Source organism: Giraffa tippelskirchi, chromosome 6 (assembly GCF_054371585.1).
Source record: "Giraffa tippelskirchi isolate mGirTip1 chromosome 6, T2T-mGirTip1v1.2.pri, whole genome shotgun sequence".
In the NCBI taxonomy this organism is placed as follows: Eukaryota; Metazoa; Chordata; class Mammalia; order Artiodactyla; family Giraffidae; genus Giraffa; species Giraffa tippelskirchi.
This window is the reverse complement of record NC_137280.1, coordinates 86,518,400-86,541,738: the sequence shown is the minus strand read 5'-3', so window position 1 is coordinate 86,541,738 and position 23,339 is coordinate 86,518,400. Positions and strand designations below refer to the sequence as shown.

At 56.5% G+C, this 23,339-nt stretch overlaps 1 protein-coding gene across 4 annotated transcripts in view; it reads right to left on the bottom strand.

Annotated features, from left to right (window-relative positions):
- Window positions 1-191: 191 nt before the first annotated feature.
- BRD4 (bromodomain containing 4) overlaps window positions 192-23,339 on the bottom strand; it is a 91,213-nt gene continuing 68,065 nt past the window's right edge. For 2 of the 4 annotated variants that reach the window (XM_081501226.1, XM_081501224.1), the window contains exons 8-20: window positions 20,133-20,342; window positions 19,397-19,596; window positions 18,820-19,115; window positions 17,653-17,763; window positions 8,601-8,653; window positions 8,101-8,464; window positions 6,917-7,510; window positions 4,577-4,689; window positions 4,316-4,478; window positions 4,059-4,189; window positions 3,708-3,913; window positions 3,387-3,618; window positions 192-3,071 (exon numbers count right to left, since the gene is read on the bottom strand). In XM_081501226.1, the coding sequence (XP_081357352.1) occupies window positions 3,003-3,071; window positions 3,387-3,618; window positions 3,708-3,913; window positions 4,059-4,189; window positions 4,316-4,478; window positions 4,577-4,689; window positions 6,917-7,510; window positions 8,101-8,464; window positions 8,601-8,653; window positions 17,653-17,763; window positions 18,820-19,115; window positions 19,397-19,596; window positions 20,133-20,342 (2,742 nt within the window). In that variant the 3' untranslated portion in view covers window positions 192-3,002. Of the gene's footprint in view, window positions 3,072-3,386; window positions 3,619-3,707; window positions 3,914-4,058; window positions 4,190-4,315; window positions 4,479-4,576; window positions 4,690-6,916; window positions 7,511-8,100; window positions 8,465-8,600; window positions 8,654-11,000; window positions 13,242-15,054; window positions 15,164-17,652; window positions 17,764-18,819; window positions 19,116-19,396; window positions 19,597-20,132; window positions 20,343-23,339 lie in introns of those variants that run through there. The other 2 variants (XM_081501227.1, XM_081501228.1) reach the window with 2 other exon arrangements.

Here is a 23,339-nt window from a genome sequence, read left to right as displayed (position 1 = left end):
ACTTGACCCAGGAATCCTTCCTCCTGAAGCCTCTAACCTGGCTGCTGCATACACCAGCCATGGCTGGGGGGTGTTTGTGGATCTCCCTTCTGCTGATGCTGCAGAACACTGACTCCTACCTTCCCCCTACCCAGCCCCACCCCTAAACTCTACCCTTAAACAAAAAGACAGCAGTAGTCACAGGATGATAATTTTATATTCAGTACAAATGTTTATTTTCGCAATGAGAACTGCACAAAAAAAAAAAAACCTTTTAGTATATAAGTGAAAAGTCTACGAATTCCCTTCTACAAATGTCTAAAGTGTTTAATACAAGTCTCAGATTCACTGACATAATTATTGGCCAAGCGATCCGTGCATACAGTACAGTATGGGCTCGTACACACCTCTTACTCTTGTATAGAACTAAGATTTCTAGTACTGTGGGAGGTATTGGGAAATGGCCAGAGAAATTAAATAGTAGATCCAAGTTCTAATTACAACCCAGTTAGAGAAACACCCTTCAAGGAGGTGTGGAGAGGGCCATGGCAGAGTTAAGTCTTTAGAAGGAAGGTGCAGACAAAACCATTTCTCCAGCTAAACAGACTTGGCCTGGGGAAGTTTCTGAACAAAACACGGAACAAAAATGAGGGAGTGGGATGAGAAGGAAGAAACCCCATGGAACCAAAATATAAGTCACACTTGAACCAGCACAGTGGTTTATAAGAAGTGCTGTGGGAGGAGAAGGGGGTGGGAAGGAGTGTGGAACAGGAATGGGGCAGGTCTCTGGCTGAATGCCTGAACTACATATACCATCAGTTGGGATGTTTGGCAGATCCCAAACCCAAGACACAGGGCCTTTCTGCTTGAAAAAAAGGAGAATGTGGGTTAATAAACAGTGCTGGAAATTTTCAATCACTTTGTGTCTTTGCATACGTGTTAAGTGATAAACTTTCATCTTACATCCTGGGGGCTGCTCTTCAGTACTGCCCTTGCTCTGTGGCTGGGGCATGTGTGTACAGATGCGTGCACAGAGGCAGGCCCGGCAGGGTGTCCACCTGGCACGCTTGGGGGTAGAGTGGGGTGAGGATCCTATCTGGGGGAATGTACATTATCTAGGTATCTGGTTAACCCTGAGCTTAAATGAAAGGAGGAGTTCGGTAGAGGCAGGCAAGGTGGGAGACGTGGCTCAAGTCCTCTGGGTGAGTGGGAGATCAGGATGGAGGAAGGGCAAAGGGGAAGAATACTGTCTGGAGTTTGGCCAGGTTCTGTTGGAGCATGTCACCAACTTCGAGTCCACAGGGAGGAGTACCTGGGCTCCCCGTTACAGCTTCAGCCTAGAGGGGGAAGCTCCTGCCCAGGGACAGGCCAGGTAGTCCCAGGCGGTAGTTCTCGTACGGAGGTGGTGTATGTGTGTGTGTGGGGGGGGCAGACCTAGCCTAGGCAACAACAGGTGGTTCACAAAGAAATATCAGGGAGACGCCAGCATTAAAAAAGAGAGATGTGTTTATTCCATGATCAGTACAGACCAAATGCATATTCACCGTATGAAAGTCAAACCAGTCAATGACTCCAGAGTTTGGCCAACACTGAGGCGCCAGCGTCATGGTGTAGAGTGGGTTCTCATGGCACACGTAACCTCACCAAGGGCTCCAATTATAAAATTAAAAAAAAAAAAAAGTAGGGAAGGGGCAGCCGGTTGGTAGGGCCAAGCGCCTGGCAGGGAGTCTCTGCCTCAGGCTGTGGCCTACGGCGCCTTGCTCCCGCCTCACCCCTGGCCCTTCCTCTCCTGGTTAAAAAAAAAAAAACTCAAAAAAAAAAAAAACCTCAACAAAACAGACTTTACGTTAAAAGTAAAAAGAAGAAGCCACCAAATGGGGGGAGGAAAAAAGGATACGAAAACGCAGTTTTCTGGTTTTATAATTAAAAATAGACTAGTAAAGTTTGAAACTGAGTAAAATATAGGCAGTTTTTTTGTGTGTGTTTTGTATGTTTTGTTTTTTTTGTGTGTGTGGGTTTTTTTTTTTTTTGAGTTTTTTTACACCAGTTTGGTGGAGTCACCAACAAACTTCAAACAAAGATATGCCAACTATGTTTCACTACACAGTACAGCCACGGTCACACACTACCCACAGCGCGGTGGCAGCCGCCGCTCAATGAGGAGACGATCACACCATTTCAGAGATAAGCAGTGCTATTGTGTCTGGAGGAGAAGAGAGAATTAAAAATAAAATAGAATCCAACAAAAAATATATATATAGAAAACAAAACAAAACAAAACCAGAAACACAGGTGGGAAGGAACTGACTTTGGTTGGTGGCCTCACTCGCCAGGCGAGGCCGGCCCACACACACGCGTGTGACGGTCACCTCGCTCCAGATTGCCATGGACACACACACACCTCCACGGCACTATTCCCTTTTGCACAAGCGAACACTTACAGAGAGCGGCTCTCAATTAAAGGCTTGTGGGGGGAGGGGAAGGGAGGGGTGGGGTCTGTTCAAGGCAAAGTCAGTGCCAGCAAGGGGGTGGGCCAGCGCCCTTGCCACCTCCAGCTCTTGCAAGGCTGCCCTGGTCTCCTGGGTGTGGGCAGCAGCAGCTGGGGTGTGGGAAAGAACTCCCAGCGGGCAGGACGTCACGAACGTCACGCTCTTGGGGACAGTAAACCAGTCACGGTGGCGGCAGCAACGATGTCCTGTGTATACTGTGTAGACATTTGGCGGAGAGAAGGGCCTCTGTCCCACACGCGGGGACTCGGGGCTTGGGTCTAGCCGGCACTTGCTCATGGCGAGGTGTGCCCTGTGCCGATGTCCTGTGGGGGTGGCAGGACGTCCGGCTGGCTATAAGGCAGACAGGCTCTGCGATCCTCAGCTGCCCATCAGGCCTGCCCCAGGCATAGCATGCAGGAGAGCCAGGCCTGGAGACACCCCCTCACCGCTGCTGCTGCCTCCACTGCTGCCCCTAACACTATGGAGAGCCAACGTTTTGCCAGGAAATCAAAGTCAGAAGTCACCCAGGTGCTCTCAGAAAAGATTTTCTTCAAATATTGACAACAGATCACTCTGGAAATTCATGTCAATGGTAGCTGCCATCTGGAGGAGAGAGGAGGGCGGGAGGAAGTGAAATTCGGTGCCCTGCTCTTGCCGTGGCTCCCAGAACCCCAGCCCTGCCCTCCAGCGATGGCTCTCCCCACAAGCCCACACTGAAGCACTTCCTGAATCGCGCCTGAGCACCCTGGAGGCCCAGAGGCCAGCACGGCACAAACAAGGAGAGCTCAGCTTCGAGTTCCCGCCCAATGGCTCTCTGCTTGCACCCCGCCACCTCCTGGACCTCGGGGTCCCCTTTCTCAACTCCCCCAGGGGTGGATCTCTTCCCAGCGGTGCGCCCACCAGAGCCCCCCGGCTCACCGCTTCCCGGCGCCTTCGCTCCTGCTCTTGCTTCCGGGCCAGCTCTCTCTGCTGGTCCAGCATGGACTGGGGCTGGGAGCTCCGGGCCTGGGGGGCGGCGGCGGCAGCTACGGCAGCTGCCTGTTGCTGCTGCTGCTGCTGTTCCTGGCGCTGCTGCTGCTGTTCCTGGCGCCGCCGTGCCTCCTCATGGGCTCGCCGGGCCTGCTCCAGCGCATCCTCATCCTCTCGGCTCCTGATCAGGGCAGGGCTCCGTGTCAGCGTCAGCATGGGGACTGGTTTGAGCCGAGGGAGCCCCATGTCCCACCCAGATCCCGCATCCACCTCATGCGCTCCTGCCGCAGCCGCTCCTTCTCCTTCTCTGCATGCTCAGCCTGCGCCTTCAAGGCCTTCTCGCGCTCCTCCTTCTCCCGGGCCGCCCGGCGGAACTGCTCAAAGCTGTCGCTCGAGGACTTGGCTGTGGAGGACGGGGTGGTGGGATGCTTCTGCACCAGGCTAGCCCAGGAGCCCATGTTCTTGATTTTCAGGTCCTGTGAGACAGAGAGACCATGGGGGCTGGTGGGGGACTCTGCTGTGCCTGGACTCCTCAAGAGGCCCAGAGTTTGAGGAGGCACCTCCCTGGGTGCCCTGGGTGGGGTGGGAGTGAGGGGCATTCATGGGTCCAACCACTCCTACTTTTTTGGGTGCAACTGGCGTCTTCGGCTCCTGTTTCTGTTTGTCCTTGTCTGGGGCCCCTGGTGGGGGTGCATTCTGCTCAGGGGGCCGAATGACAGGCCTCCCGACATCCACAGGCTTCATCTCAGGCCCTGGAACACAAACAGCCCATGGGCCTGGGCCCTACCCACCTCAGCAGGGCATGGCTGACCAGCCCACAGAAAGCTCACACCCAGTGCAGGCCTGAGGCCTCTGCCAGGGTTGGAGAGGGCACTCACGCTGGGGCAAGTGGACGGGGGCCTTGATGCTCTCCGGGTGCTTGGGAGGCTCCGGCCGCAGTGAGGGGCTGAAGGGCTCACTGCGGATGATGGGTGAGTGGATCTTCTCCTCCTTCACCACCACCAGGGGCTGGGGCTGGACCACGGAGGCCGCTCGGAGCTCCTGGGACGGCACGGGCATGGCAGCTGGTGAGGCAGGCAGCCCCCTCTGGCCCCGCCCGCCCCCACCCCTGGGGGCTGCTGCCCAGCCCTGCCCTTTACCTGCTTCTTAGGCTGGACACTTTGCTGGGGTGGGGACTGGTGGGTCAGGCTCTGGAACTGTGGCATCTGGGGGGAATGTATCATAAGCGGGGAGGGGGCTTCACGGAGGTGACCTAAGAGAAGGAACAAGGAGCTTATCAGCCAGTCTGGTGTGGAGGCCACAGGCCCTGAGCTCAGCCAGGGAAGCCCCACAACAGCTCAGCCCCTGGCATCTTGGGCCCTCTGCTCACTGTGCTGTGCTTAGTGGCTCAGTTGTGTCTGACTCTGCAACCCCATGGACTAGCCCACCCAGCTCCTCTGTTCATGAGAATTCTCCAAGCAAGAATACTGGAGTGGGTAAATTCCTTCACCAGGGGAACTTCCCAACCCAGGAATCAAACCGTGGTCTCCTGCATTGCAGGTGGATTCTTCACCAGCTGAGCTCATTGTGTTCATTGCACTCACTGTACAACAGGGCTCTATGGAGCCATGAGCTCAATCCTGGTTATTTGAATACCACTGTGTGTCAGGAAAAACAGCCTTCGTTAAGAAACTTTAAGAAGTACAGATACATGTGGCCCTAGGTGGGGTCTGGACTTAAGTCCTTTTTAAAAGTTCTTCAGGTGGTCCCATGGTATGACCTGGGGCAAATACAGGGGATGTCAATAACCCCACAGAGCAGGCAGCCTGGGTGCCCAGCTGTCCCCATGTGACTAGGCCAGTCTGCCTGGACAGCTGCTTCAGGTCTAAGGCCGGACCCCCAGGAACCTCCCCAACACAACTCAACCTGCAAGGCCCACAGAGTGGGGAGAAGCCTGGGACTAGCCTATACCACAGCACAACAGTAGAACAGGCAATGGACATGTGGTTCTTGCAGCAAGTGGGCTGGCGCACCCACCTTCATCCAAGCCAATGCTGGGGGGACCCAGGCAGCCTTGGCCCAGGCCTGTCAGAAATTTACAAACACACAGCTACAACAAGCCCCACGTGCGGGTCGCTGCCTTGGGAGTCCCTTCTGAAGTGGACCTAGATGCTGGCTCCCAGGCCTGTGACATGGAGGCATCTCCTGCCTCCTGGTGGCTCACCGAGCAGCACCTAAAGGGGAGCCCAGCAGCTTGGGGCAGTGCCTGCAAGTTGGCCTTCCCAGGGACGCTTGCCAAGCCTCCTTGGACTCCAAAAACTTGGCCTTTGACCCAAAGCCCCCAGCTGGACTCCAATACACATCACTCCCTGTGACCCATTCTAGGCCACAGAACTCAGGAGGAAATGGGCCCAGGGACTGTAAGCACAGGTAGCCAGAGGGAACTTGCCCTGCCCCAAATGTTGACTCTTTCAAAGGTATCTCATCACCAGCCCACTCCTGGTCTCAGGCTCAAGGAAACCCCCAGCCTTCTACAAGCTGCTGGGACTACTACTGGTCTTCCCTAGAAAGAACAGCCAGCTGCTCTCAGCTCAGGGTGCACAGCGAGCCACTTGGCACCTGGCAGCTTTTACCGGGTTTAGGAATAGTCACAGCCTAAAGCCAACAGCTTTATTCAATTTGTCGGCAGGATCCACAGCACCCCTCAAGCCAGGCTGCACAGTCTATGTGCCAAGCCCAGGAACCTCAGCTCTGACCCTCACATGTCACCACACCATGAGGCATCAACAAGAATACTGCCAGAGTGTTTTGGTCAGAGACACCTAGAAAACAAGTACTCAGGAAAGGCAGGAGGGCTTGGCCTGCTCAATGCTGCTGACTGAAAATGGGCAGCCAAGATCAGGCTAGAGACTGGGAACAGAAGACACGAATGGTTTCCCAGTAAGTTGTGCGCTACCTTTGAGCTTCAGCCCAGTTCTCCCTGACATGGTTCCAGCTCCACCAGGAAAAGCAGAGCACCTTTCCAGGCAGGTATCCAGAGAGTCCCTGCTGCCCAGATCCGTTCCTGCCTCAGGCTGGACCTCACACCCCACTGTTTGTTAAACCAGCTCCTACTCATCCTGGTCACCTCCTCCAGGAAGCCTGCCTCAACCCCTAGAGGCAGAGGAGGTGCCTTCCTTGGGCTCTCGGCTCCCCTTCCTAGCAGCTATCACCATGCACTGTAACGCTATCTTGACTGTGAGTTCCAAAAAATTGACCAACTGAGGCCTTAATCTGTCACCTCAGCTTGCAAGCAAGATGCACACCTGATTACAACACTGCATGAAGTATCATTGCCCCTTTTCAGCTGCCTCTCTCCAACCAACCCAGAGCCTCCGAGGCTCAGCTCTGAGCTCATCTCAGCCTGCCGCGCCCAACTGACCCACCTGGCTCCACGGGGACAAGATTCTGGGCCTGGGGCCAGCCTCCCCAAAGCCTGGGGGCAGTGTGGGGACACTTACCAGTGGAGTAGGGGTCTGACTTGTGGTGTCGGGGTGACGGGTGGTGCTGGATGACTTGTTGAGGCTTGGCAGGCTGCGGCGGAGGTGGCTGCTGGCCTGTGGGTGGGTGGGCTGGCTGCTGGCCGGGGGGCGGCGGGGGCTGCTGGATGTGGGCGGGGAACTGCATGGGCTGCATGTGCACAGGCCGTGGGGGGGGCTGGTGCTGCTGCTGGGGTGGGGGCTGGGGCTGAGGTGGAGGTGGGGGTGGCGGCTGCTGCTGCTGCAGCTGCTGCTGCACGGAGGGGTGGGGAGGGGGTGGCAAGGGGGGCGGGGGCTGGGACTGCACCTTCACGGAAGGGAGTAGTGGCGTGGGGGGCTGCACCTTCTGCAGCTGCTGCAGGTAGAGCTGCATCTGCATGGAGGTGAGAGGTGGGGCAGGTGGCTCTTCATCCTCCTGCAGCAGCACTTGGGGGGGCTGAGCCATGGGGGGCTGTGGGAGGAGGGGTGGCTGGGCCAGGGCGGGTGACACAGCGGGGGGACGGGAAGCCTTGGGGGGCAGGGCGGCAGCTCGGTTACTGGGCCGTGATGGCTGCTGAGGCAGCGCGTTGTGCAAAGCTGTAAGGACGGGAACCGGGTGGTGAGGTTCACACACTGTCCGGCCCCCGGCCCAGCCTTTCTCCTCCGTCCTGACCTCTGACTTGTCTCCCTCCAACTGGCAACCTCTCCCCACCCTCCTCAGCTTCCCCAAAACTCGAAAGTCAGGATGGTAACCAGGGAGGGCTACAGGAACAAGCCCCCACCACCAACATCATCTTGTCCTGCACTCCATGCCCCCAACTTTCCTCCCTCCCCTCCAACTGTTCCACTTGCCCTACAGGTCTTTATTCATTCCCACATCCCTTCCAGGATGCGAGTTCATGCCCTCCCACCCGACTGGGAGCCACAGAGGAGTCCTGTCCTTTCCCACCTCACACTGTGATGCCTGGCCCAGCAGACCTGAATCAGTGTCTTCTGCACCAAAGCACTCTCTCGGCGCAAAGACTGTCCTGTCCTGTCTATGCTTCTTGTGTAATTTCCAGAAGGGACCCAAGGAACTGCTAATCTCCCCTGAGCGACCAGACAGCTGAGGCTAAAAGGGGTTCTGCAGGCCACTCAGAGGACCCCGTCACCATATCAAGACTAGAGTGGGCGCGGTCGCAGCTCACCTGGAGGAGAGACCACCGAGTGCTGGTTGAGATGAGGCGGAGTGCTGTGCTCAGGAGGCTGGGGCAGGTGAGGGGGTAGCTCGGGCTGCGGCAGGTGCAGGATGGGCTGGGTGAAGTGGCCAATGGGGTCGAAGACGCTGCCTGGAAGCTGGGGCTCCAGCACAGGCACCTGGGTGGCGATGAAGGGTGGAGGCGAGGACTTCATCGCAGGGGCGGCCTGCTGCGGCATGGAGGGGGGCGGAGGCGGGGGCGGGGGCTGCTGCTGGGAAGGCGGTGGCGGCGGGGGCTGCTGGGGAGGCGGTGGCGGCTGCTGGGGCGCCGGGGCCGGGGCTTGCTGCATCTGCTGATGGTGGTGGTGATGGTGCTGCAGACAGACAGGACAGGCTGACGTGAGGCAGGCCACACACGTCTGGGTTAGACACAGGACACCTCCCCACAGGGGCCCACACAGGCAGGTGGTAACTGCTCCCCTGCTCAAAGACACCCCTGAAACCACCTACCTTCTTCTGCTCCCTCCCAGGGTGCCCCTTCTTTTTTGACTTCGGAGCCATCTCTGTGGAGGTAAAGAGAAGGCGGTGAGGCTCTATGGGAGAAGACTGGGAGCGGGCCTTCCACGCGGAGCAAGGAGAAAACAGAGGGTGAGTTCAGGAGAAGGGCCAAGTGACAGTGAGAGGGAGGGTGGCCGGTTTCCGTCTGGGGGGGTCACAGGGGAGAGAAAGATGTGTGGGTGTCACCTACCCATTTGCCTGTGGCCTTTTTCCTAGTGGGGACCATGACTAGCTTCCCTGCCAAACTCCAGACCACCAGCTTCATGACAAGAGCACACCCAAACACATAGGGGACTGAGCTACGAGGGACCTCCTGGCCCGTCTCCCCTTCTTGGCTAGTCAAAGCCCTCCACAGGGACCTGAGCATCTGCACCCCAACCTGCTTCGCCATGGGACCACCACAGTGCTTGAAATGATCTTGTCCATTTAAGAAATTAGCAAAGTAAGGCTCAGAGAAGTTGAGGGACTTGCCCCAGCCACACAGCCTAGAAGTAACTTGGCGGCCTCCAGCTGCACTGCCCTCTGATGCCACCATAGGCCGAGGCCCTGGACACAGAGCCGTGGGACAGGTGAGGAGAGTGCTGACAAGTGGGAAGTGCTGACAAGCTTGAGCACTGTGGAGGGAGAGAAGCCAGCCAGCCAGCCAGCCTCTCTGGACGACCCAGGAACCGTGAGGGAGGCTCTTAATGCCATGGCCAGCAGAGGCGGCGGCCACTGGCCAGACTCCTCTTCCTCTCAGGAGACCAGCCTCAGAGAAGTCCCTGTGTCGGGACACGGTCCATGTGCTGTAGGGAGAAAACAGTACGTGTCCTGGCTTCTCAGGAGCCCGTGGCTTGTTGCCGCCACTGTGTGAGCACATCTGGGGTGTGCCCATCTCTGTGAGGAGTGTGCAAGAGCCACCCTGAGCCCCTCTGCCCCGACTCTATAGAGCTTCATGCTAAGGAACTTTGGCCCATGGGATCCCCCTCGCCAAACACTGCTGGGTGCACATCCTGGAGCGGAAGACAGGGAGAAGCCTGGCCAGGGCTCGAGGGCTGGGAAGTGAAGCCACCCACCAGCAGGTGGGAGCTGGGACCCCACCCACGGTGCCTGTGGAATTCCTGTCACTGAGAGGCACCTCGTCGCTTCGCCTGGCCTCCCCTGAGCTCCTCACCAGGGTGCTGGCTCCTGCCGCTGGTGCTGGAGGACATGTGCTTTTTGCCCAAAGTGGGGCTAGCTCCACTGGTAGCTGCTTCACGGAGGGCAGTGCCAAGTAAGCTCTGGAGAGGCGTATGGCCTTGGTGCAGTGTGCCACTTAAAGGGGTGAGGGAGACCTTGTGCCCTGCCAGAACTCACCATTCCATGAAAGAGGTAAGACAGTGACACAGAACTCTGGCTACAGACACGTTTTTACACAAGTGGCAGTGACTAGGGACACCTGGGGTGCGGGAACTGCAGCCCCAGCTCCAAACCCAGATACTAGAGATGCCAGGATACAGGTCTCAGGACTCTACGGGTCACATGTCAGACCTGCTATAAAGGACACTCTTGAGTCACATGTATGAAAGGGAGCAGTTTGCGTCATTTGCAGGATTGGGCCACAAACCAGGTGTCTGGGAGCCTCGGGCTGAAGGAACGCTGGACCATACAGAGGCTGGAAGCCCAGGGCCGAGGGGACCCTACATGCACAAAGCTGGAGCATGGTACACAGGAGGAAGAGGGTGGGGCGTTCTTCCAGGCCAGGCTCCTCTCCCGGCATGGATTCCAGCAACAGAAACTGCAGCTCAAGGGAGGCTGGGGGCAGCTGCTTGCACCCTGGACTGTCTTTGGAGGGCCTGGGGTAGGAAGGCGGTCAGTGTATTAAGTATGACCAGGATAGGACACTGTGATGCAGGGAGGTTGGATGGGGTAGCCTGTCATTTCACGGCCTTGGTGGGGAAACACTTTTTTCCAACACAAAAGAGGGACAAGTGGCTTTGAGCCCTCACCATCTCCCTGCAGCCATGAGCAAGAGAGGCCCACCCGGGGAACTAGTGGAGACAAAGTGCAATGGGGCCCTTAAGGATCCAGGGAGTGGGTATCAGCTGCCTTAGACATCGGGAGTATCATCCCCAGGCTGCACAGAAGTGCGGGGTGGGGCTGGCCTAGAGCAGGAGAGAGGGGAGAGGCACCCAGCAGACCACCAGGACCAGAGGACAAAGGGGCCAGCGGCGGGGACCAAGGGGTGCTGGAGCTATACGGGGCGGTCACATCTGGCTCACGTGCATCACTCGCCTCGTGGCAGGAAGACAAGACAGGAAGTGCACAACTTCACCACACACCAGCCCCAAGACACCCCCCACACAAAACTCTCTAGAAAGGGTTACATGAAGATGGCCTCAAGTACTGTGTGATCTTTATTCCATGAACATCTTGAACTCAACACAAATTTCAGCTTTACAGAGGATGGTAATTGTACAAAGAATTAAAACGTTTTTGTAAAATCTGATTAAAACACTGATTCCTCCCCACTCCCCCACAACTCAAGGGAAGGAGACAGGACGGAAGGCAAGGGCAGAGGTGCAGAGCCCCTCAACTGAACAGACTGGAAGCCTCAGCACCAGCAGACACCTGGCCTCCCACCCTTCCCTAGAGCAACTTCTCAGGCCCGGCTGGCACCGCCCACCGCCCGCACACTGGAGGCTGCCGAAAGGGTGGGCGGGCTTCTGCTCGCTCTGCTCTTCCTGGGGCACCGGTGCCAGCCCGAATCGAACGATCAAGTTCTTTGTCAGATGGAAGCACCATGGGCAAGAAGGACAGGCCCCCTGGACAGAGAAGGTGCAAGGATCACATAGGAGGAGCTGGCCTGGGGGTACAGCCTGTGTGCCCACTAGTGGGAAGGGGTGGGGGTGGCACACAGGCTGACGCCATGGGAATCTAGCCTGCCAATTGTTCCAAGACGGCAGAATCTTCCCAGAAAGACAATGCCAGCAGCTTCCCAACTGTCCTGTGGGAATCTCTGGGCATGAAGCCCCCGGACCCAAGCCAGGCCAAGCAGTACTGGAAACACATCAGGAACAGGCCAAAGGGCAGCTCAAAATAGTCTGTTTGGCAAATGAGCTCAACTGGAAGCCGATCGGCTGGAGGATCCGGGAGCAGCTGAGGAACTCCCAAGTATCACTGCAGGGCCCGAGGGGCTCCAGGGAGGCTGAGCACAGAACCCAAGGCCAAGGCCAGTCTGGGGCAGTTACAGCTGTTTGGGCCCAAGGTCCCAAGGAGCTGGGGAGGGGGCCAGGACTTCCATGCAGGCGCTGGCCAACTGCACCTCCTCAAGCCCGCTCCCAGGTGCAGGAGGAGGCTGATCCCAAAATGCTAGGAGACGATCAGGCCTCGAAGTACACACCAACTACACTTAAAACAAACGCTATTCCTTAGGGGACTTTTCACGCCAGGCAGTTTTCTGCTGAGATGCTGGATTCATGACCAAAAAAGGGCTGATGTTTATTTTTAGAACCCCCCCCCACCCAAAAAAAAGCCTATCCAGTGCCTCTCAGAGGGCTTGGATGATGTGGCCCACCCGGCGGCTCCCATCACTCTCGGGGGCTGAACTGAGGGGAGTACCTGTATGCGCACGAAGAGGGCCCAAAGGCTCCAATGCCCTCCCCACTGACTGGCTCAGCCATTTCGTGCTATTAGCCCAGACCCCGACCCGCAGCGGGGGCGAGGACTCTGGGCTAGAGGAGGCAGGTCAGCCGGCGGCATGGCCACGTCTCCCCAGACGCCCCTCACTCCCGGCCTGCCTGGCAGCTCCTGCAGCCTGCGTCTATGGACCTGGGAAGGGAGGGGTGAGGAGGCCGCCTAGGAGGTACTTTCCCTGTGCGACTTTAGGAGAAGAGGCCAAAGAAGTTGGGAAGATGCCCAACAGACAACAGTGGCAACAATGAAAACAGAGAGAGGACTCCGGGGGGCTGTGAGTCAGCTGTGGCTGGTGGGAGCCTCTGGCCAACAGAGCCGCGTGGGTCACTAGAGAAGGCAGACTGAGGGACAGCCCCGATGAGCCGTGGGCCCAGCTGGCCTCGCCTCTAAAGCCTCGCTCCTCACTTGGGGAAGCTCTAGATGTTACAGTGTTCTTCCTGAGGCTGAGTTGAGTGAGATCTTCCCTGGGCTAACATCATCGGAAGGTCCATGAGGGAAGCAGTTAGGATCCAGAGTCCCCCCAAAAGAGGGAGGAGTGAAGACAGAAAACGTGTTTGTGATGGGGCCTTGCACACGGAGCAGCACCACATGAATGTGTGTGCAGGGGGATTGTCATCACCCTCTGGGAGATGCCACCCACTCAGAGGACCCCAGACGACCAGGGAGGCTGGGCAGAACAGCCAGGCAGTCTTTACACAGAAGGCCCGGGCGGGCGGGCAGCCAGGCAGGCAGCCTTCCCGGAGGCGGGACTAGGTGTTAGCTGCTGGACATGACTAATCCACCCCGGGGGACAGGCCCAGGGCTCTGAGGAATTCCATAACTTGATGGAGTCCTGTCCCTTTCACGGAAGAAAATGGACTTAAGCTATAGCTTGCTGGGAAGGAATCTGGAACTGAAGACCGTTTTATTAAGAGTCCGTGTCCAATGATTAGGCAGGACCTACGTAGAGGGAGAGAGAAACCAGTGTGAGAGAAATGGTGTGGAATGTACCGTTCAAGTCATAAGAACAGAAGAACTGCAGACCAAGCCGGCCTCCGGTGCCCCGCCTGCTGTCAGGGCACGAGAAGACAGCGCAGTACCTGGGAGTTCCACCCCCTGCCTGGCCAGCTGCAGGTGGGGACAGACCCACCTTCCCCTGAGAAGGGCCTCAGATCAGGCACACACGGATGTCTCCAGAACCGCCTGAGCCTGCTCATGCCTCTAGACAGAACGGCTTCCAGTAACGAGCTCCATGTGTGCCCACTGTGTGCTGGGGTCTCCTGTGCTGGGCTCTGTGGCTGAGACATTACCCCGCATGTCCTCCTCTCCTTGTGTCACTTCTGAAGCCCCACGTGGTGTGCCACGCCCACTGGGCACCCACTGATTCTGTCCTCACCCCCCAGGGTCTTTTCTGCACCCTATCTCAGCGAGGTAATGCTGACCCTGACTTGGGGCTCAGCTGGAAGGAGGGAATGCCCCTAAGAAAGGAGCTCTGGGGTACAGGACCTCTAGCTAACAGCCTCTGCATTCCTCTGAACTCCAAGAAACAAACAAAATTATAAGAGGAGCCAGTGACATACACTGTTAAGGAAGAGAACAAATTAAAAATAAAAACAAGTTGAGGAAGAAAGTTGTCCTTTCTTTTTTCCCAGGCATCAAATGCAGCTTCCTTTGACTGGGGAGAGGGGCTGGGGCTCTTTCCCACCCACAGAGCAGAGCAGATGCTTCTGTTAGAATCACGGATGCAACCAACACTGCACTCCCATGGTCCCCAAGTGTGTGTGTGTGTGGGAAAAACCCGCCCACCGGCTGCTCTCTCATTCAAGGCACATTCCACAGGCTCGCCCTCACCCGTGAAGCTCTCAAATCCCTCCCTGCATGTGTGTGGGTGTGAGGGGTCACCTGGCACTGCAGGCAGATTGGCTATAGCCCCATCCTCCAGATCTCTTCCTACCCCCACCCCCGCCAGGGACTTAGCCCTTCCCCAAGAGCGAGCACCACACCCTTGAAGTGGGCAGCAGTAGACCTCAAGATGGGACAGGAACCGAGTCATTCCAAGACCCGGGGTCGCTGAAGCTGAGGCTGGTTGTCTAGGAAGAATGCCCCATGGCCTCTGTGTACACTTTCCAGCTCATATCTTTCCAAAACATAAAGCATTCCTTTTCCCCCTGGAGCTATTAAGAAACACCCACATGCTCCAATCCTGGGAAAAGGAAACCAGGAGACTAAAATAGCTGGTGCGTGCTCCCTCTGCAACTAGAAGACCAAAACCAAGTCCAGGAGAATGCTCTGAACTCCTATCCCAGCCCAGGCTAGGGATGCTCCTGAGAGGGACAGGAGGTGGTGTCCAGCCCTGTGTGCCCATAAAACCTGTGGGTAGCACTGGGGAGGAGCCAGACATCAGCAATGGCATGGGGACAAAGTTTAAGCTGGCTCAGGGGCAGTGGGAGGGTGGCCCTTGTACCACTGTCTTTGTCCCAATACTAACCCCTCAAGCAGATTCAGAGTTTAACCACAGTCAAAACTCAGTGGAAGACTATGACTCAGCTAACAGCTGGGTTCAAAAGATGCGGTGGGTCTGGCCATTAGTGCTTGCATGCTGCTCAAGGGAGGAGGAGCACACGGTGGCCTGGGACAGAAAGACCCCCTCCACCCCAGTCTGTGGATGCACTGCATCCCTGAACAGTAGCCTTGTCCCACCAGCCAGCCCTGTGTCCTGAGCAGTTGGCAGCATCCTTGTCTATGGACAGCAGCCAGAGATGAGACCACGTACCACTGCCCTAGCCCCAGTTTAGTGCCTCTGGTCAGTTTCTTTTGGTGCTTCATGTCCTGAGGCTGTGTTGGCAGAACTGACAAATACAGGCCCTTCAGGAATTTCGGCTCTAATCCAAATGGAAACACAAGAACAAGAAGGGCGAAACAGTTAAGCCCCCAAAGACCAAGAGAAATACCCCCAGTACCCCGCACCAGGCCCCCACCCCACCTCCCTGCCAAGGCAGAACCACCTGTACCTAGTCACAGCAACCTACCCAGCTCCATGGACCCCACACGAGGAACCACCCAGCAAGCAAGCACAGTTTCCTGTGCAAGAGGGTGGTGGCAGACAGCCTATCCCCTGGAATCAGGGCATGGGCTCCCACTTGGGACCTGCAGCATCTGAGATGCAGGGCACAAACCTACAGGGTGGGTCCCTCCCAAGAGCAGAAGCTCTCAGTTGACCCCCGGAGCTCTCCAGAGCACACAGATGGCAAAGGAAAAGTCAGAACCGCGAAGACAAAGGATAGCCTCGCAAAACTCAAGGTGGGGAGGGCACTTGGGGAGAAGGAGCTGGAGGCAGCCAAGGGAGCCACCAGGGCTGGACTGCTGGAGCCTGGGAGCCTGCAGGCTGGCGGCTCCGAGACTGTAAATCTTGCCTTCCTTCCCGCCAGGACAGCTGTTCCCAGGACTCTCAGATTACTTGTTGCACAATCTTTCCACTTTCTTTAAAAGAGGGAAAAATGTGAAGGAAAAAAAAACAATCTCGGCAGCAGCAGAGAGCTGCTGGAAATGCCGTCATGGTTACTCCACAGTAGGCGGCAGCAGGCGGGGTGTAGGGCACTCAGAAGCTCAGGAGTCAGGGACAAAGGCCACAGTCACGGATTCACAACTGGGACACCGGGATGTGATGGTCATGACACCCTAAGGTGCCACGTTGGGCGGGGCCTGGTCACGCTGTTTTAGCTATCAGGTCTTCTGCCAATTTCAATCGCTGGGGTTTTCTTTGATTGCTCAGATCCTTAGCAGAAAAGGCTGCAAAACCCCTAGTAGGAGAAGCCTGCTAGAAAACACAGGAGGCACAAAACCCCAGAAGCAAAGGCAAACCTGAGGTTTGGCTGGAACTGAAAGTGAGAAGTCAGCAGCCACCTGGAATGCTGATTAGGCCCAAGAATACAGCCATTCACCCTGCCGAGGGTTCTGGGCCCTGGCCTGAGGCCCCAGTATGCCTCAGCAACTATGGGGTGTGGTGCCCTCTACTGGTCAGCAGATGGAAGGGGGAGCTGGTGAGGAAGAAAGAAAAAAGGGTCAAGGATAGAGAGGTGACCAGCAAACTACCCACAGCAGTCTCTGCATACAACAGGAGCTCAATAAATACAGAACATCCTCAATGGATTTCACATCACTTGGGCCCACTGAAAATGAGGTAGTCCAGAGCACTGATGTCCTAGAGAAGGCTCCCCTCCCCCTCCCCTGGGAAGCCTGGTGTCCTTACAAGGGGAAAGGGACAGTGACAAGGTCCAGAGGCCCCCACTGCCCCCCAGGACCCACACAACTCAGAGCAGCACCACTCTTTTCAACTGCTGCAAATAATCCTCCAACCTCCTCAGCACCACCAGATCACATTATCTATCTATGTGAACTAAGTGGAGCTTGTCGTTTACTTCCAGTTATAATAAAGTATCAGAAACAGGATTAGGTACACGCAAGAATACGCCAGGAGTCTTGGCTGCCCACTGTGGATGTGGACACTGCAGCCTGCCTGGAGGGACAGGCCCAAGGCAGGCTCATGGGTGGTCTGCAGACTGTCGACTCAGCTGATGAAGACACCTGCCTGCCCACCAACAACCCTATTCACCCAGACACAGAAAGTCAGCTCCACCTCACAGAGCAGCCTAGTCACCAGGCTTCTTCCAGCCTCTCCTCTGGGCCAGTATGAGCATCAGCTCCCCTGAGAATAACCAGAAATGCTTGTGTCTGGAGGAAAGGTCCCCTGCCCCACCACCGGCACAGCTCTCGGCATTTCCACCTGCCCCCACCTCCCACGTCAAGGCTGCTGTTCAGCCGCACCAGGTGGCACACGTGCATGCCCATGGAGCATGGAGAGAAGGAACTGTTAGAGGTACAGGACACGCATGTCCAAATGCGTGCAGTTAGGAGCAGCCAATGCAGCAGTGAGCAAACTCCGGGGAGGAAGGCAGTGCTCTAAGCCCCGGGAACAGCAGGGCCAAAAGCAGGCTGCTCCACACCTGCCGAAGCACATCACCTGAAAGGGCCGAGTTGCATGCAACGGTGACGCTGGGGGGACTCTGAGGCTGGGCAGGGTCACGCGAAGATCAATTCCATCATCTGCCCCCATTCCTCCTGTCCTAGGGCTCTGCAGTGTCAATACCACTGGCCACTTGTCTTCCCCGCCCTGAGCCCAGGTCAGGGGTGGGGTAAAGGTAGGTGCTGGGATACCCACCACCCAGGTAGAGGTCAGCATGGTGCCCAGGAAGATGGGACAGATGGGCGGGCCCAGCAAGCTCTCATGACTGCTGTCTCTGGTCTCTGGTAGCCTGGACACAGGATGGAACACAGGCAGGAGTGCGGTAAGACTACATTAAAGACATCTAACCTGTTTCAGAGTCTTCACTGTCAGAGGAGCTGGACTCGCTGGTGCTCTCCGACTCTGAGGATGAGAAGCCCTTCATCTTGGAGGAGCCAGCAATCACATCAACTTTCTCAGCTGCAATAAAGCAACAGGGACAACAGAGTCAGGCAGGGCCCAGAGCCCCATAAGCCAGAGAGCTGCTCCCAAAGCCCGGCTGCTGTCCTTCCAGACCCTGGCCAGACCCACATTTTCCAAGGGTAAGCAGCTAGCCTACCACACACGCCAGCCAAAATCCTGGCTTATACTCAACTTTCAAGGCCCCTTCAATCTCTCAAAATACCCTCTCCCAGGGTTCATTGAAGATTAGGAGACCAGGGCAGGAGGGAACTCTCTAACAAGGGACTGCTGGAAGTATGCTCCCTCAGCTACTTTTCTGGCAGTGGGGAGACGACCTAAAGGGGACACAACAATCAGAGACAAAGCAAGACAAGGAAAGGGCCCCAGGGGACCTCTCAGCACCTCAGTATGCAGAGTGAGAAGGTGTGACACCCTGAATGGAGGGAAGGGGGTGCCAAGGACCCCAAGTTAGTCTGGGCTGGAATGAAGGCTGTGTGCAAAACCCTGACTCAGATCCTAAATCCTACTGGTCCTAAGACAAAACTATGAGCCAAGACAAGGCACTGATAACACCAAAGAGCCATCTGGAAGACTTGTAGAGCGGGTCACAGAGAACTAGATAAGACAGCAGGCAGGCGCAGTGCCAATCTAATGCTTTCCTCCTAGCCATGCCCCCCACCCCCAAAGACCCCAAAGAGGTGTGTGTGTGGGGGGTGCCTTCTGGGGAAGACTCAGAGGCAGCCACTGAGGATGAAGGCTGCTGCTGGTCAGAGCAAGGCTTAGGACCCCAGGGGCCATCTGCCAGAGAGGTCAAGAAAAGCGCCCCACAGCCCAGGGTCGAGTTTGATGTCCGAACCCTCCAAAGGCTTCCATGTCGAGGACACAGACTTCATAATCAGAAACTTAAATAGCCTGCCGAGGCAGAGGGCTGGGACTGGAAGGCAAAGTTAACTAAAGGTGCCAATGGAGCCTCGCTAATAGGGGTGCCAGGGCAGCAGCTGGCCCCACCTCCTAGCCCTCCCCCTCACCCAGGACTGGGAATGCCCCAGCCCACCCCGGAGGGCCAAAGGGCACCTTGAGGTTTCCTCTTCTTCCGCAAACAGGAGGTGACATAGCGCTCCAGTTCACGCAAGGTGGATGGCTTCAGGGTCTCGAAGTCAATCTCAATCTCGTCTGGGTTGGAGTTCTTGAGGGAGGGCTCCCGCGACTGAATGATGTGCACCACACGGCCCAGCTTCTCACCAGGCAGTTTGTTGATGTCCAGGCTGAGCTGCCGCTTTTCCTCATATGACATGGGCTTGCACTTGTCCTCTTCCTCCGACTCATAGGCGGGAGGGGGCTTGCTCTTCAAGGGTGCTGGCTCCTTCTTGCTACGAAGGGGTGATGCAGATACCATTAGAAATAGGTCCCTGCAGGAAGGGGGGCACCCATCCCTTCATTTAGGGCTTGGGGAAGCTTCTACACCCCCTCCCGGTGGTCTTCACAGGAGACAGGGGACACTGGCAATGCCTTCCTGTGAGTGCGTAGCTGTGGCTGAGACCGAAACCCGTGAGCCGGGGGTGTGTCTCGCTGCCCCCACTGCGCCCTACCATCCCCCCTCCAAGGCCCGTCCCAGAGAAGGGGCGTTTGTCAGGCAGGGGTGGCCACAGACCTCGTGCTGCTGTTACTGCTGTTATTTTTCTTGGTCTTTTTCGGAGGAAGTTCCTTGGCTTTGCTTTTCTTATTCTCCTCCACTTCCTCTTTCTTTTTGTGCTTTTCTTTTTTCTTTTCCTTTTTGTCTTTCTCCTTTTTCTTTGGTTTGTTCTGCTGGGGCTGTGAAAGCGCTGCAAGCTGCTCGTGCACTGCTTTGAGCTGTGGTGCAGACAAGCAAGACACACCCTTGTCACGACCTGCTGTCTCACCAGGCATCCATGGGGCCCAGGCCCACCCAGGCCCTTGATCCCCCAGGGCAGACCAGTGTCCTCCTTGTCAGAGGAGCTGACATTCAAGCCCCATGATCATCGTTGGTCCCAGGAAGAGGGTCCCTAGAGCGGCTGGGCAACAGTGTATAGACACGTGTGGGCTCTAAAAGGCCCAATTGTAGGGAGAGGAGCATCCAGAAAGCTCCAGGAGATGGACAAACTGGCTCAACCACCTCCTTCTAAACACCAGAAAGTTCCAGAAACCTGACTTCTGCCCAGAGAATGGCCATGTCAGCCCACGATCATACCCACAGTGTACATGTAAGTATGAACAATATGCACTTGACTAGGCACAAGGGGACCTGCTGGCACGCAAAGCCAAGGACGTCATGTGGAAACCTCCCTCTAGCAGGGCTGTCCCAGGCCATGGATTGGAAAGGCCAGAGGTGGGGGCTGGATGGAGAACGGGGCTGCCTCTGTCCTCACCTGCTCCTGGAGCTCGGCCAGCCGCTGGGCTCGCTCCTCCTCGGAGTCGTCAGTGGAACTGTCACTGTCTGAGGAGCTATCGCTGCTGCTGTCACTGGAGGAGGGCGGGGCAACCACCTTGGTGGGCGGTGGCACCACTGGGGAGGACACGGCCACTGCAGGCTCCTCGGGCTCATCTGGCATCTTGGCAAAGCGCATCTCGAACACATCCTGGAGGCAGGGGAGGGAGGGGAAGCCGTGCCCATGAGGGCTGCTGGGTGCCCGGGGGGGTGCCTGGACTGTGGCCCCACACTATGCCCTTCCTGGCTGGGAGGGCTGACTCAACAGGAAGCAGAGAGGGCTGGGTCAGTGGTGACCCCCTTCCTGCCACTAAGCTGAGGCGTGCGCAAGGGCTCTTCCAAAAAGCCTCTCTCAAATCTCACCTGGAGGTGAAAGGCACTCCCAACATGGCCTGATGCCCACTCCCTGAGAGATATGGCCTAAGTAAGGACAGGTGACCCACATCACATGAAACGGCTGGCTCAATGAGGACATCAGGCTGGGGATCCCTGACAGCTGCAGACCTGGACAGACTCACAGAGAGAGTGCTCTGAGGCTCCCGACAGCTTGGTGCTCAGTCAGCACACCCCATGGGAGCCTGTTGGACGCTGGGCTGGGCACCAGGACACAACACTGAACAGAACAGGAGGCTCTCTTACGGCTCACATTCCCACAGGCAGCGGACAGGACCTGCAGTTTTAGAGTTCCAGAGGGAATGAAGGCCCCAAGGCGGGAGTGTGCCCTGCACAGAGCTCACAGCCAGCGAGGTGATCAAGTCCTCATTGGCTGTGGCGTCTCCAGGATACAACAGAAACATGAGGAAGTAGAGAAGAGGCACGGGGCACTGAGGACAGGCTAAGGGAGAGAGCTGGCTTTGTGAGGTGCAAGCTCCCTGAGCAGAGACCCTGGGTGGACTGAGCACCAGGTTCCACCCCAAGAGATCCCAAGACCTTCCAACTCGGAGATTCAGAAATCTGATGGAACTGTGTGGGTCAGAGAACCCAGGGGGGCAGCGATCCTTCCTGGGCTCCAGGGTTCAGGTGTGCGTTGCCTCACCAGCCAGCTGGCCACTTCCTCTCTACCCAAGGGGCTTTGTCACCAGAGATCCAATGACGACTCAGAACTGATAGTGGTGGAAGCAACAGAGCTGGTTTCCCAGCAGGATTTTGAGACCTGTTTTAAGCCGAGAGAAAGTCAGTTTAAAACAGCAACTCACACAACAGAAGGGGGGTACCTTTCTCAAGTGTGAGCTGATGCTTGAGAGAACAGCAGGGCCCAGAAGGGCCACAGGGTCAAACTTCAAGGCTCCTCTTTCAAGCTGGGGTGTATCTGACAGGGCACAACCTAGGAGACTCTCTTGATGTCTCTGGAAACACATCTTCAGGTTTCCCCACACCCAGAGAGCTGGGAAAGCATGATCTGGGCAGCAGACTATGGTATTGTTCCCTCCCCTCCAGATCACTCCGTTTGGCCTCCTCCAAGGCAGTTTCTCCTCTCAAACAAGGTGCCTGCCTGAACTCTGCTGAGTGGGTTTGAGATTAAGAAGGGCAATAGCTTTCTATATTTATTCAGAAATAAATCCTGGAGCAGATCCAAGGGCAACAAAGAAGAAAAACAGGAGATAACCAGACACCATCATTGTTCAGATTGCCAGGTGCAAGACCCTGTGGGCAAGACCATCTTTGCCCACAGCATCCTGAATGTGGGCAGGCTCAGGCCCACAACTGCCCCCCAAGCATCTAGAAGAGCCAGGCCCATACTTACAGAAGTGTGTTTAAGAAGGTGGTGGGACAGCTGGACCCCAAGAGAGGACAGTTGCCCGCATTGGTGCTGCTGGGAGGTGGTCCCCTACCAAGCAGAAGCTACCCTGTGTCACTTGTTTGTGAACCAGCCCCCCCCCCATGCCAGCTGCCAGACAGCTCTACCTTACCACAAGGGCACCCCTGTTCTTGCCCCACAGGCTACGGATGTTGTGGAAATGAAGCCTCCTTCCGCTCCCTGGCTGCTTCTGGCCCTTGACCTATCAAGGCCCCAAAACCAAACAGCAAGGAGCGTGGGACCCAAGGCCAAATGGGCTGCCAGCCTCCTGGGCTGTGCCCAGCTGAACGATCCATCATCCCCCTGTCTGTTCCAGCCCTAGTGGGGGACACCCTGGGAACACACGTGGGCCTGTGTGCCAGTGAGCTAAGGGCTGCTGCAGAAAACCTTCCCAAGTGACCGAGACAGACCTACACCTGCTCTGTGGTAAACAAGCATGATGTGCTCCTTGTCCTCAAGGGGCACACACAGATTGTTATAATGTGTCCTAAGTGCTAAGGCAGAAACAGCAAGAGTTGGCAAAGAGCCTGTAGGGGAACCTGAGACCTAAGAATAAGAAGAGGGTAACAACAGCTGCAGACACACAGGACGGTACAAATGAGAGAAAGGTCAAAGCGGCGTGGAGTCAGGCAAGAGGACAGGAAAACCCAACGACTGCACCCAGGGCAAGTGTCTCAGGAGGGGGAGTGCCAAGAAGGAGCAGGGGAGCAGGGGCTCAGGCCTTCTGTGCGAGGACTGTCGTGTCTTGAGGTGAACCCATCTACTCTGCCTAGCATGACATGACCTCCACCCCACTCCAAGAACCTGGGCCACATTGCAATTCTCAACATCAGAGAGAACACTGGTTTCAGAGAGCAAGTATATCCTCTCACTACAGTGTTGACCAGCGCGATCTACTCTGGGCTGTTATCAGACTCATGGGGGACGCTCCCCACCCTCTTTAGTGAGAGAAGATGCTCAGGTGCTGGGAGGCAGTGGTGTCCGAAGACCCTCAGGCAAACCAGCCTTCAGCTGAGCACAGTTGGAGACCAAAGGGGAAGCGCTGTCCAGTCAGCCCTTCTTTGCCCCGCCTGGATAATGCTTTCGGGCTTAGCCATACCTGGGCATACCAGGCTCAGGGGCCGGGGGCATGGAAATGGGAAGTACAGTTCAGGCCGTGGAGGCCCACTTGGGCCCAGGTGCTGGAGACGCAGCCATGAGTGGACACTCAGATACCCACCCACACACACACAACCATACATACACTGGAGGTACACTGCGGCACTGCATATGTATGTACCTTCCTCAGTTTAATGTTTTTCCCTTGCTGTAAAACAATTGTGTACCACCATGAATTTGCACTTTCTGCCA